This window comes from Camarhynchus parvulus, chromosome 29 (assembly GCF_901933205.1).
Source record: "Camarhynchus parvulus chromosome 29, STF_HiC, whole genome shotgun sequence".
Taxonomy (NCBI): domain Eukaryota; kingdom Metazoa; phylum Chordata; class Aves; order Passeriformes; family Thraupidae; genus Camarhynchus; species Camarhynchus parvulus.
Genome location: NC_044599.1, coordinates 2,184,253 through 2,197,744, shown reverse-complemented (window position 1 = coordinate 2,197,744; position 13,492 = coordinate 2,184,253). Strand labels below are relative to the sequence as shown.

General features: G+C 50.7%; 1 protein-coding gene across 1 annotated transcript; it reads right to left on the bottom strand.

Moving 5' to 3' along the window:
- Window positions 1-6,616: 6,616 nt before the first annotated feature.
- LOC115914485 (forkhead box protein J1-like) lies at window positions 6,617-11,561 on the bottom strand. The gene is made up of 4 exons (XM_030967010.1): window positions 11,085-11,561; window positions 8,912-9,054; window positions 7,062-7,200; window positions 6,617-6,961 (listed from the first exon to the last, which is right to left on the bottom strand). Exons 1-4 carry the CDS (start codon window positions 11,559-11,561, stop codon window positions 6,617-6,619), a joined length of 1,104 nt encoding a protein of 367 aa, XP_030822870.1.
- Between the last annotated feature and the right edge of the window lie 1,931 nt (window positions 11,562-13,492).

Below are 13,492 nucleotides of genomic sequence, written 5' to 3'. Positions count from 1 at the left end.
GCCCATCCCAGTGCTCCCAGTGCCCATCCCAGTGCCCATCCCAGTGCCCATCCCAGTGCCCATCCCAGTCCCCCTGTGCCCATCCCAGTGCCCCCTGTGCCCATCCCAGTGCCCATCCCAGTGCTCCCAGTGCCCATCCAGTGCCCATCCCAGTGCCCATCCCAGTGCCCCCAGTGCCCATCCCAGTGCCCATCCCAGTGCTCCCAGTGCCCATCCCAGTGCCTATCCCAGTGCCCATCCCAGTACTCCCCCAGTGCCTATCCCAGTGCTCCCCATGCCCATCCCAGTGCTCCCCCATGCCCATCCCAGTGCCCATCCCAGTGTTCCCAGTGCCCATCCCAGTGCCCATCCCAGTGTTCCCAGTGCCCATCCCAGTGCTCCCCCAGTGCCCATCCCAGTGCCCATCCCAGTGTTCCCCCCAGTGCCCATCCCAGTGTTCCCAGTGCCCATCCCAGTGCTCCCCCAGTGCCCATCCCAGTGCTCCCAGTCTGCCAGGTTCCTGTCTCAGTGCTGCCCAGTCCACCCAGAGCCCGTCCTGTGCCCACCCCAGCACCCCCAGCTCCCCCAGTGCCCCCAGTGCCGCTCTCACCCCAGTCCCAGCTCCCCCAGTGCCCCCCAGTGCTGCCCAGTCTCCCCAGAACCCCCTCCATGCCCACCCCAGCTCTCCCAGTGCCCCCAGTGCCACTCTCACCCCAGTCCCAGCTCCCCCAGTCTGCCCAGTGCCCCCAGTGCTGCCCAGTCCACCCAGAACCCCCTCTGTGCCTCCATAGGGGCTCCCAGTCCCCCAGGGCCCATCCTGTGCCCAACCCAGCCCTCCCAGTGCCCCCAGTGCCCATGCCAGTCTCTGACGGTGCCCCCAGTGCCCCCAGTGCCCCCAGTGCCACTCCTGTCCCAGCCCCAGCACCCCCAAGTGCCCCCAGTGCCCTTGCCAGTCTCTGACAGCGCCCCCAGCCCCCAGGGCCCCCCTTGCCCTCAGTGCCCCCAGTGCCCCCAGTGCCAGTCCCAGCCCCCCCAGTGCCCCCAGTGCCGCCCATGCCAGTCTCTGACACTGCCCCCATGCCCCCGCAGCCTCGGAAGCCTCTCTGCTGGCACACAGCATGGTCCTGCTGGCCCTGGAGCCCCGCCAGCCCCCGAGGGACATCCCGGAGTGACACCCCGGGCGGTGACAGGTGGCACCTGCGTGTGTCCCCCCAGCTGGTACTGCCACAGTGACCCAGGGGTGACAGGTGGCACCTGTGTGTGTCCCCCCAGCTGGTACTGCCACAGTGACCCAGGGGTGACAGGTGGCACCTGCGTGTGTCCCCCACCAGCTGGTACTGCCATGGTGCCCTGAGTGACTCGGGGGGTGACAGAGTGGCACCTGTGTGTCCCCCCAGCTGGGAGTGACCCAGAGAGGGTGGCACCTGCGTGTCCCCCCCCAGCTGGTGCCCTGAGTGACTCGGGGGGTGACAGAGTGGCACCTGTGTGTCCCCCCAGCTGGTACTGCCACAGTGACCCAGGGGTGACAGGGTGGCACCGTGTCCCCACCACTTCCCACAGGACCAGTGACGGACAGGTGGCACCTGCGTGTCCCCCACCAGCTGGTACTGCCACAGTGACCCAGGGGGTGACAGGTGGCACCTGCGTGTCCCCCACCAGCTGGTGCTGCCACAATGACCCAGGGGGTGACAGGGTGGCACCTGTGTGTCCCCCAGCTGGGAGTGACCCAGAGAGGGTGGCACCTGCGTGTCACCCCCCCAGATGGTACGGCCATGGTGCCCTAAGTGACCCAGGGGTGACAGGGTGGCACCTGCGTGTCCCCCACCAGCTGGTGCCCTGAGTGACTCGGGGGTGACAGGTGGCACCTGCCTGTCCCCTGCCCAGCTGGTGCTGCCACAGTGACTCAGGGGTGACAGGGTGGCACCTGTGTGTCCCCCACCCCCAGCCCAGGCTGTGCCCCCTGTGCAGCCACCTGGCCCAGCTGGCAGAGGCGGTGGCTGGGGGGGAGTTTGCGCTGGTCAGTAATTAACTGCTGCTCGTTAATTGTGGGGAGAGCCAGCGGCTCCCGGAGCTGGGGCTGTTCCTGTGGGATCTGCAGGGGGTTCCTGTGGGATCTCCTGGAGGTTCCTGTGGGATCTGCTGGAGGTTCCTGTGGGATCTGCTGGGGGTTCCCATGGAATTTGGTGGATGCTTCCCATGGGATTTTCAGGATGTTCCTGTGGGATCTCCTGGGTGTTCCCATGGGATCTGCTGGAGGTTCCTGTGGGATCTGCTGGGGGTTCCTGTGGGATCTGCTGGAGGTTCCTGTGGGATCTGCTGGGGGTTCCTGTAGGATCTCCTGGAGGTTCCTGTGGGATCTGCTGGGTGTTCTCATGGAATTTGGTGGATGCTTCCCATGGGATTTTGGGATGTTCCTGTGGGATCTCCTGGGTGTTCCTGTGGGACCTTCTGAGTGTTCCTGTGGGATCTCCTGGACCTTCCTGTAAGATCTCCTGAAAGCCTTGTGGGATTTTGTGGATGCTTCCCATGGGATCTTCTGGATGTCCCTGTGGGATCCCTTGGATGTTCCCCTGGGATCTGCTGGAGGTTCTTGTTGGATCTTCTGGAGGTTCCTGTGACATCTGCTGGGTGTTCTCATGGGATCTTTGGGATGTTCCTGTGAGATCTGCTGGATGCTTCCCCTGGGATCTGCTGGAGCTTCCTGTGGGACCTGGTGGATGTTTCTGTGGGATCTTCTGGAGGTTTCCATGGAATTTGATGGAGGTTCCCATGGGATCTCCTGGATGTTCCTGTGGGATCTGCTGGGTGCTTCTCATGGGACCTGGTGGATGTTCCTGTGGAATTTGGTGATGCTTCCCATGAGATCTTCTGGATGTTCTTGTGGGATCTTCTGGATGTTCTTGTGGGATCTTCTGGAGGTTTCCATGGAATTTGGTGGATGCTTCCCATGAGATCCCCTGGATGTTCCTGTGGGATCTGGTAGGTGTTCCTGTGGGATGTGCTGGATGTTCATGTGGAATTTGGGGGATCTGCTGGATGTTTCTGTGGCATCTGCTGGAGGTTCCCGTGGGATCTTCTCAGTGCTCTCATGGGACCTGCTGGGTGTTCCTGTAAGATCTCCTGGATGCTTCCATGCAATTTGGTGGATGCTTCCCATGAGATCTTCAGGATGTTCTTGTGGCATCTGCTGGGTGTTCCTGTGGGATCTGCTGGAGTTTCCTGCGAGATCTTCTGGAGGTTTGCATGGAATTTGGTGGAGGTTCCAGTGGGATCTTCGGGATGTTCCTGTGAGATCTGCTGGGTGCTTCCCCTGGGATTTGGTGGATGCTTCCCGTGGGATCTGCTGGAGGTTCCTCTGGAATCTGCTGGATGTTCCTATGAGATCTTCTGGGTGTTCCTGTGAGACCTGCTGGATGTTCTTGTTGGATCTCCTGGATGTTCTCGTGGGATCTGCTGGAGGTTCCTGTGGGATCTGCTGGATGTTCTTGTTGGATCTCCTGGAGGTTCTTATGGGATCTGCTGGAGGTTTCTGTGGGATCTTCTGGATGTTCCTGTGAGACCTGCTGGATGTTCTCGTGGGATCTGCTGGATGTTCTTGTTGGATCTCCTGGATGTTCCTGTGGGATCTTCTGGATGTTCCTGTGGGATCTGCTGGAGGTTCTCATGGGATCTTCTGGATGTTCCGGTGAGACCGCGCTGGATGTTCTTGTTGGATCTTCTGGAGGTTCTCATGGGATCTGCTGGAGGTTCCTGTGGGATCTGCTGGATGTTCCTGTGAGATCTTCTGGATGTTCTTGTGGGATCTGCTGGATGTTCTTGTTGGATCTGGTGGCCCTGACCCACCCCTGGACACTTTTCCTCTGTTTCTTCTCTCCTCTGAACAGTCTTTAATGTCCCAGCCGTCCCTCAGGGGCTGAGCAGCGCCCTGGAATTCCCACCGACCTCCCAGGTCCCTGTGGGATCTCCTGAGATCCTTCTGGGGTTCCCTGAGAGCCTTTTGGGGTCTCCTGAGATCCTTTTGGGGTTCTGGGAGCCTTTGGGATCTCCTGAGGTTCTTCTGGGGACTCCTGAGGTCCTTTTAGGGTTTCCTGAGATCCTTTTGGGTTTCCTGAGAACTTTTTGAGGTCTCCTGAGATCATTTTGGGGTTTTCCTGTGAGCTTTTTGGGGTTTCTTGAGATACTTTTGGGCTTTCTTGAGATACTTTTGGGGTTTCCAGAGATCCTTTTCAGTTTCCTGGGTGCCTTTTGGGACCCCCTGAGATCCTTCTGGGGTTCTCTGAGATCCTTTTGAGGTCTCCTGAGAACTTTTTGAGGTCTCCTGAGATCATTTTGGGGTTTCTTGAGATACTTTTGGGGTTCCCTGAGATCCTTTTGAGGTCTCCTGAGATCCTTTTGGGGTTCCCTGGGAGAATTTGGGTTTCTTGAGATCCTTTTTGGGTTTCCTGAGAGCACATCTAATTTAAATAATTTTTTTGTTTTTCCACTTAAATTCCACATTTTTGTGAATTTCAGAGCCCCCCTTGAGGAATTCACTTTTCAGCCACAATTCAATCTAATTTTACCTTTTATTTTTGTTTTTCCACCTAAATATTCCCCTTAAATTCCACATTTTTGTGAATTTCAGAGTCCCCATGAGGAATTAATTTTAAAGCCACAATTCAATCTCATTTAACCAATATTTTTCTTTTTCCACCTAAATATTCCCCTCAAATTCAGCATTTTTGTGAATTTCAGAGCCCCGCCTTGAAAAATTCACATTTCAGCCACAATTCACATCTAATTTAAATAATTTTTTTTCTTTTTCCACCTAAATATTTCCCCTAAATTCAGCATTTTTGTGAATTTCAGAGCCCCCCTCGAAAAATTCACATTTCAGCCACAATTCACATTTAATTTAACTTTTTTTGTTGTTGTTGTTTTTCCACTTAAATATTCCCCTTAAATTCAATGTTTTTCAGGAAAAAGGAGCTCGTTGTTAAATTATTTGTGGGCAAGGTTGGAAAGTAAAAATTGTAAAATGTTGAAGGGGAGCTTCGTATTCACAAAATTTGGGAAAATAAAAAATGAAAAATCCAGTGGAGGAATTTGGGGGGGACATCTGGATTTTGGGGGGCAGGGGGGACACAAGGACCGGGATCTGATGGGTGAAGTCAAATAAAAATTATTTTTAAAAATGGTAAAAAATGCCCTTGAAATGACCGAAATCTGGTAAAAGTGAATAAATTCGGGGAGTTCTGGGCGGGGTCACATCTGGGGTCAGCTGGGGTCACATCGGGTCAGCTCGGTCACATCTGGGGTCACATCTGGGGTCATCTGGGGTCAGATTTGGGGTCACATCTGGGGTCAGATTTGGGGTCATTTGGGGTCACATCTGGGTCACATCTAGAGTCACATTTGGGGTCACATTTGGGGTCATCTGGGGTCAGATTTGGGGTCATCTGGGGTCAGATTTGGGGTCACATCTGGGTCACATCTGGGGTCACATCTGGGGTCACATTTGGGGTCATCTGGGGTCAGATTTCGGGTCACATTTGGGGTCATCTGGGGTCAGATTTGGGGTCACATCTGGGGTCAGATTTGGGGTCAGATCTGGGGTCATCTGGGGTCAGATTTGGGGTCACATCTGGGTCACATCTGGGGTCAGATTTGGGGTCAGATTTGGGGTCACATTTGGGTCACATCTGGGGTCACATTTGGGGTCACATTTGGGGTCACATCTGGGTCAGATTTGGGGTTGCCCCCTGGACAGGGTGGGGGAGCAGGGGATCCGTGGGAATCAAAAATCGGGGAAAATCAGGATTTTGACCCTCAGTCCTTTGTCACCCCTCAGTTCTGTGTCACCTCTGAGCCCCGTGTCGCCCCTCAGTTCTGTCACCCCTGTGTCACCCCTGTGTCACCTCAGCCCTGTCATGACATCCTGGCAGTGGCACAGGGACAGTCCCCGGCCACCAGGGCAGAGCCAAAGGTGCTGGAAGGAAAACCAGAAAGTAAAACTGGAAATCTTTTCTTTCTTTGCTTTGCTTTCTTTATTCTATCTCTTAAAAACTGCTGATAAAATTTTTAAAAATTTAAAGTCCCCAAAATGTCTTCAGCATCATTCCCCAAGCAAAAAAAAAAACAAAAAAAAAAAAAACAGAACAGAAAGCAAAAATAAAAGAACAGATAGCAAAAAAAAATTCCCTCATCCATAAAACCATCTACACCCACCCCTAAAGCCCCTCCTAAACCAATCAAATTGAACTGAATTGAATTGGATTGAATTGAATCGAATCTAATGTAATCTAATCCAATCTAATCTAATATAAAATTAATCTAATCTAATCTAATCTAAAATATAATCTAATCTAACAAATAGAATGGAATGGAATGGAATCTAATCTAAAATATAATCTTATCTAACAAATAGGATGGAATGGAATGGAATCTAATCTAAAATCTAATCTAATCTAGTCAAATCTAATCTAATCTAATCTAATCTAATCTAATCTAATCTAATCTAATCTAATCTAATCTAACAAATATAATCTAGTCTAGTCTAGTCTAGTCCAATTAACCTAAACAATCGAATCTAGATTGTTTCTAGTCTAATTAATCTAATCTAATCTAATCTAATCTAATCTAATTTAATCTCCCTTCTCTAATAGAGCCTTAAATGGGCCAGAGAGTCCCAGTCCATGAGCTCCCTGCTGGCCGGGAAGTTTGCGGCCCCCTGCTCCCCGGGCACGCAGTTCCCTCTCATCTCCTCGTGCCACGCGGCCTCCAGGAACGCCGTGGCCATCAGGGTTTCGTCCAGGCCTGGCTTAGCAGGGCTGGGCTCAGGCAGGGCTTGGGGCCAGCCCCGCGCCCGGCCGGGGTGCAGGGGGAAGGCTCCAGGCTGCCCCAAAGCGCAGAATTCCCCCTGCTCCAGCGGGGCGTCCAGCAGCGCTTCCCACTCCGTGCTGCCCTTCAGCTCCGTCAGCTCGCCCGCGCCCTCCTGGCAGCCCTGGGCGCCCCAGGGCGCCTCTGCCCAGGGCTGCTGGCTCTGCTGGGCCCCTCGCTCCTCCACGGGGCTCCACCTGTGGCTGCTCTCAAACTCCTCGAACTCGCGCAGCAGCCGCTGCAGCTCCGCGCCCACCTCGAGGCCGCCGCGGGACGGCGGCAGCGGCGGTGCCAGCGGGGCTGGGGGCACGCCGGGCGCCCTGCTGGGCTCTCCTGGAGGCTGGCACAGGCTCTGGAAGGGCCCTGTGGGACAGAGCTGGGTCACCACCGCGGTCTCCGAATAATCCGCTTTGCCCAGGGTGCTGCTGCTGGGAAGCTGAGAAGGCTCAGGGAAAAATGAAACCAATAACGATCTGATTTGCTTCTCCTGCGTTTTGCTGCTTTGGAATTGTAGTTGGAGATTGTTTCTCCAACTACATCTCCAAACAGGAGATTGTTTCGTTGGTTTCTGCTGTGGGCATTGGACATTGTTTACAGGAGATTTTTTCAATGGTTTCTGCTGTGGGCATTGGACATTGTTTACAGGAGATTGTTTCGTTGGTTTCTGCTGCGAATTGTTTGGAATTAATGGCCAATTGGGGCCAAGCTGTGTCAGGACTCTGGAGAGAGTCATGAGTTTTTCATTATCATTCTTTTCAGCCTTCTGTCTGTATCCTTTCTCTATTTTTTAGTAGAGTTTGGTATAGCATTCTTTTATATAATATAATATAGTATAATATAGTATAGTATAATATAGTATAATATAATATAATATAATATAATATAATATAATATAATATAATATAATATAATATAATATAATATAATATAATATAATATAATATAATATAATATAATATAATATAATATAATGTGACATAATACAATACAATTAATATATCATACAATAAAAAATTAGCCTTCTAAGAACATGGAACCAGATTAATTCCTCCCTTCCCTCCTCTGGGGACCCCGTAAATACCGCAGGGCTGAAATTTAACAGAGTAGAAATCCATTTCGGTTTCGGTGAAATACACCATTTTGAATTATTAAATCTGCAGCTTGCTAGAATAAGTGATTTTTTTAGCCTGTTATCACCAAAAGGATTGGGAATTCTCAGGGGGGCGCATTAGGGTGTCCTTTAGGGGGAACAGCGATCCCCACATGCCTCCAGCACTGTAATAAACATACAACTTTTACAAATTTTGGAGTGTAGGGATGTGCCCCCCTGTTGACAGAGCGGCAAAATTATCCTCTGTCTCCTAAGGAAGGAAAAAAAGCCCAGAAGTTTCTCTCCTCAATGAGGTGAAAAGTCACCTCATAGGACCTGAGGGACTTCACCTCAAACTTAAGCAGAGCCAATTGGACAGGGGCCAAGAGGTCCCACCTGAGCAATTTACAAGAAAAAGAAAAAGAAAAAGAAAAAGAAAAAGAAAAAGAAAAAGAAAAAGAAAAAGAAAAAGAAAAGAAAAAGAAAAAGAAAAAGAAAAAAGAAAAAAAAAAGGAACTGATTGCTTTTGTGAGGTGTTTTACCAGGAGCAAAACCCTCTTGCCCTAAATTTTTTCTCTGTAAAGAGCTTTGTTATTTTGCCCTTTATTAAAACTTCTTTGTTTCCAACACTGCCACAAAAGCCATCCTGCTGACTTTATCCATCTGAAATAGCTCAGCTACCTTGAGCATGATATAAATCACCAAAACCTTATAAAATCTGGCTCAAAGAGGCCCTTATATCAGTGGATCTGGTTTTTTTCCCTCTTGCACCTAGCTTGGTTTACTCTATAGAGTTTTGTTGTTTTGTCTTTTATTAAAACTTTTTATTAAAACTTTTCTGTTTCCAACACTACCACATCCTGCTGATTTTGTCCATCTGAAATAGCTGAGCTATCTCGAGCATGATATAAATCACCAAAACCTTATAAAATCTGGCTCAAAGAGGCCCTTATATCAGCGGATTTGGTTTTTTCTGTAAATCACCTGTGCCCTTTGAGGGTGCTGCTCTTGAGCCACTGGGCGTACTGGGGGTGAAGCTTCCAGAAGGCTCCTCTGCCCGGCTCCCCCTTCTCGCGGGGCACCTTGACAAAGCGCTTGTTGATGCACAGGTTGTGCCTGATGGAGCTCTGTGGGCGAAAAAAAAAACAACGAACTTTTAAAATTTTAAAAGGTTTAATAGTAATGAAATAGTTATAAAAATATTAACAGAATTAGGGTAATAAAAATTTGGACAGTTGGGATTAGGACAATATGAGACAATGAAAACAAAGAGTTATGGACATCCAGGTACCTTTTTCTGGGCAAAATAAGCCTGAAAAGTGACACACATTAATAGAGGATTAACCCTTAAAAGCAAGAGCCTGTTGCATATTCATACACCTCATGCATGACGTATAAATTGCATTCAAACACAGGATTCTGTCTGGGCAGGGTCAGCTTCTTCCTCTGAATCCTGACTGAGTCTTCAGGGCTCAGCGAGACGGGAATGTGAAAAACGCCAATCATTTGTTTTTAAAATTTTAAAAGTTTAACAGTAATAAAATGGTTATAAAAATAGTAATATAATTAGAGTAATAAAGATTTGGACAATTTGGATTTAGGACAATGTGAGACAATAAAAACAAAGAGTTACAGACATCCGGGTACCTTTCTCTGGGCAAAATAAACCCAAAAAATGACCCACGTTAACAGAGGATTAACCCTTAAAAGCAACAGCCTGTTGCATATTCATACACCTCATGCATGATGCATAAATTGCATTCAAACACAGGATTCTGTCTGGGCAGTGTCAGCTTCTTCCTCTGAATCCTGACGGTCAAGGTGGGAAGAACTCAATAAAAAAACAATAAATTTTCTTTCTCTGAAAGATTCAAGTGTCCTGTGGCTGCTGTCTCGCTGTAAGTCCTCCCAAAAAAAATTATCTTACATAGCATAATTTCTATTTTAATATTATGTTATCAACCTAAAACTATATTTAACACACTACTTAAGAAAATTAATACAGCACGACTGTCTAACATAACACATACAATATTCATTTTCATAACTGCGGAAAGCCAATCATAAAATATGCTTTTTTCACAATATTTAGCACCCTACTTAAGAAAATTAATACAACGGCTTTCCAACATAACATGTATGACATTCATTTGAATATTTGGAAAAAGCCAAGCATAAAATGCACGTTTCACAATGTTTAACACGCTACTTAAGAAAATTAATACAACACAACTTTCTAACATAGCATAATATTAATTTGAATTCCTACCTGGATACAATCTGAGATTTCAAACATTCCTACCTGGATACAATCTGAGATTTCAAACATTCCTACCTGGATACAATCTGAGATTTCAAACATTCCTGCCTGGATACAATCTGAGATTTCAAACATTCCTGCCTGGATAGAATCTGAGATTTCAAACGTTCCTACCCAGATATTATCTGGAGATTCTGGAACACCAGCACAGCTTCTCCACTGGATTCCCCAAAGCAGCAGCAGCTGCCTTTTCCACTGGATCTCCAGAGGAAGACTCCACCCTTTCCTACAGGATCCCTGCTCCAGCAGAACCACCCCTGGCACTGCAGGAGGGCTGCAGCCACAATTCCAATGGCACTGCTGCCAGCACCCTGACCCACAGGGTGTCAGGTTGGGTTCTGACTCGGTCAGTGCTGTTCTAGTTACTGCATTGTTTATTTTATCCTTTTATTTTCTTCCCTATTAAAGAACTGTTATTTCCTGCTCCCATATTTTTTGCTCGAGAGCTCTTAATTTCAAATTTATAGCAATTCAGAGGGAGGGGGTTTACATTCTCTATTTCAGGAGAGGTCCCTTCCTTCCTTAACAGGCACCTGTCTTTCCAAACCAAGACAAACTGTTATTTCCTGCTCCCAAATTTTTTGCCTGAGAGCCCTTAATTTAAGATTTATAACAATTCAGAGGCAGGGGGTTTCCATTTTCCATTTCAGGAGAGGCTCCTGCCTTCCTTAGCAGACTCCCGTCTCTCCAAACTGAGACAAACTATTATTCCTGCTCCCATATTTTTAATAAAAAATTTATAGCAATTCAGATGAGGGGAAGGTTTACACTCTCCATTTCGGGGTGGCTCCTGCCTTCCTCAGCAGTCACTTTCCAAACCCAGACACCTCCCCCTACCTGCCAGCTGGGGTGGGCACGGCGGAAATAGCAGAAATTGTCGCTGATCCACTTGCAGATGGCAGCCAGGGTGAGCTTGGGCTGCTGGCTGGCTTCCATGGCCATGCAGATCAGGGTGGCGTAGGAGTAGGGCGGCTTCACGTGGCTGTTTGTCCTGTAGTCGATGTCCCCCGGCGGTCCAGGCGGGGTCACAGCCCGGGCCAGGCTCGCGGTGGCCGGGGAGGACGCGGGTGAGCGTGGGATGTCGATGTAGTGGCCGAGCTCCTCGGAGGTCAGGGGAAAACCCGGGCTCTGGAAGTCCACCAGGCTCACCAGGTTCTCCCAGATGCTGCAGCGATCCTCGGGGTCCTGGGAGATGGGGGCCAAGCCGAGGTGCGCGCCCGTGAGGTCGGCCAGCCACAGCAGGTCGGGCTGGGCACCACGCCGCTCCTCCTGGCCGGAGCCCTGAGCTCTGGGCACGGGGCTGGAGCACACCATGGCTCACAGCGCCGGGTGGGTGCTGCAGGAGGAAGGGGCAGAGTGAAATAAGAGATTTTTCATGGCTCACAGCGCCGGGTGGGTGCTGCAGGAGGTAAAGGGCACAGTGAAATAAGAGATTTTTTTTTGTCGCAGACATCTTTTATGAAAAATCCTTTTCTTTAGGATTTTTTCCTCCTGAGAAGATGAGAAGCCTCAGGAACAAAATGTAAACATTGATTATCTGCTGCTGTGGAATGCAACAGGTGCATCTGTGATTGGCCCATCTTAGATGTTTGTAATTAATGGCCAATCACAGCCCAGCTGGCTCGGACAGAGAGCCGAGCCACAAACCTTTGTTATCATTCTTTGCTATTCTATTCTTAGCCAGCCTTCTGATGAAACCTTTTCTTCTATTCATTTAGAATAGTTTTAATGTAATATATATCATAAAATAATAAATCAAGCCTTCTGAAACATGGAGTCAGATCCTCATCTCTTCCCCAATCCAAGAACCCCTGTGAACACCGTCACAATTTTTCATGGCTCCCAGCGCTGGGTGGATGCCGCAGGAGGAAGGGGCACAGTGAAATAAGAGATTTTTGGAGTTCACTTGTGTGACGGTGTTCACAGGGGTCTTAGGATGAGGAAATTCCCTGAGCCCTGAACCTCGGATAAATTCCCTCTAAGCCCACTAAACCCGCCAGGCTGGCACTGCCCAGCGAGGTTTTGACAGGAAAAGATCAACATCCCCTCCCGCCCTTAAACAACACCAAACCAGTCCTGCATCCCACCCAGCGAGGCTGCTCCTCACGGGGAGCAGGAGGGTCCAACACCTCGACCCTAAAGACCCTAAAAACTCATCCATCCTCCTATCCCGTCCCTGCCACCAACTTCCCCCCCTCTGATGCCATTCGTTTGCCATCTCTCCCATCCTCGGGTCCCCAAAACCAACCCGTAGCAGGGAGTGACCCCAAGTCCAGCGTCCCTCCGAGGAGCGGCAGCTTCAGCCTGCGGGGAGCGCCGGGGATGCTGCGCTGGTTCCGGCTCCGGGCCGCGAATCCGGGATGCTGGCGTGGCTTTTGGGCCAGGAGAGAGACGGGGAGGGAGGGACAGGGAGCGGCAGCAGCGGCCGCTGGCCCGGCGGAACCGGGGCGGAACCCGGGGCTCGCGGGGGACGCCGCCGTTTGGGGCGGGGGGCTCGCGGGCGGCTCCCGGGAACGGGCATTCGCTCGCCCGCTCGCCAAACGGGCTCCTTGGATACCTGTCGGGCTCAGCGCAGCGGCGGCACCGAGCCCCGGTAGCGAGGGAGCCGCGGCATCCCCGGAGCGCTCCGTCCTCGCCCGTTCGCTCGCTGCGGCTCCGGGAGCGGCCGGCGAGGGAGGGAGAGCGCGGATTGTGCAAGGGCGGGAGCGCAGAAATGAGATGGGAAAGGAGAAGGGGAAAGAGCAGCGCGACCGGGGATGGTGCCCGGGGGACCCGCGATGCCCAGAGCGGGGCTGCGGGCAGCGCCGGCTGTCCCGAAGGCGTTGTCCTGCCCTGTGTGTGCCCTGTGTTTGTCCTGCGCTGTGTGTGCCCTGTGTTTGTCCTGCGCTGTGTGTGTCCTGTGTCCCACACCGTGTCCTGCCCTCTGTCCGGCCCTGTGTCTGTCCTGCCCCTCAGGCCTTTGGCTTCTCCCCGTGCCCCCACTCCAATTCTGGCTCCTCATGCACCACCCACAGCCCTGAGGGTAAAGCTGGGGGGACGGGGGGCTGGCAGAGCCCCGAATTAAAGGGTTAAAAGTGTGCGCCCTCGTTGAAATCACAAAATCACAGCCAGGGGTTTGTAAGAGAAACCCCCCACTGACCCCTGTGTCACCCTCGAGCCTGAAATTCACTCGAAGGTTTGCAGGAGAAATGTTTAATATGAAAAATCCTCTCTTTTATGGGCAGATTCGACACATTCTGCTTGAC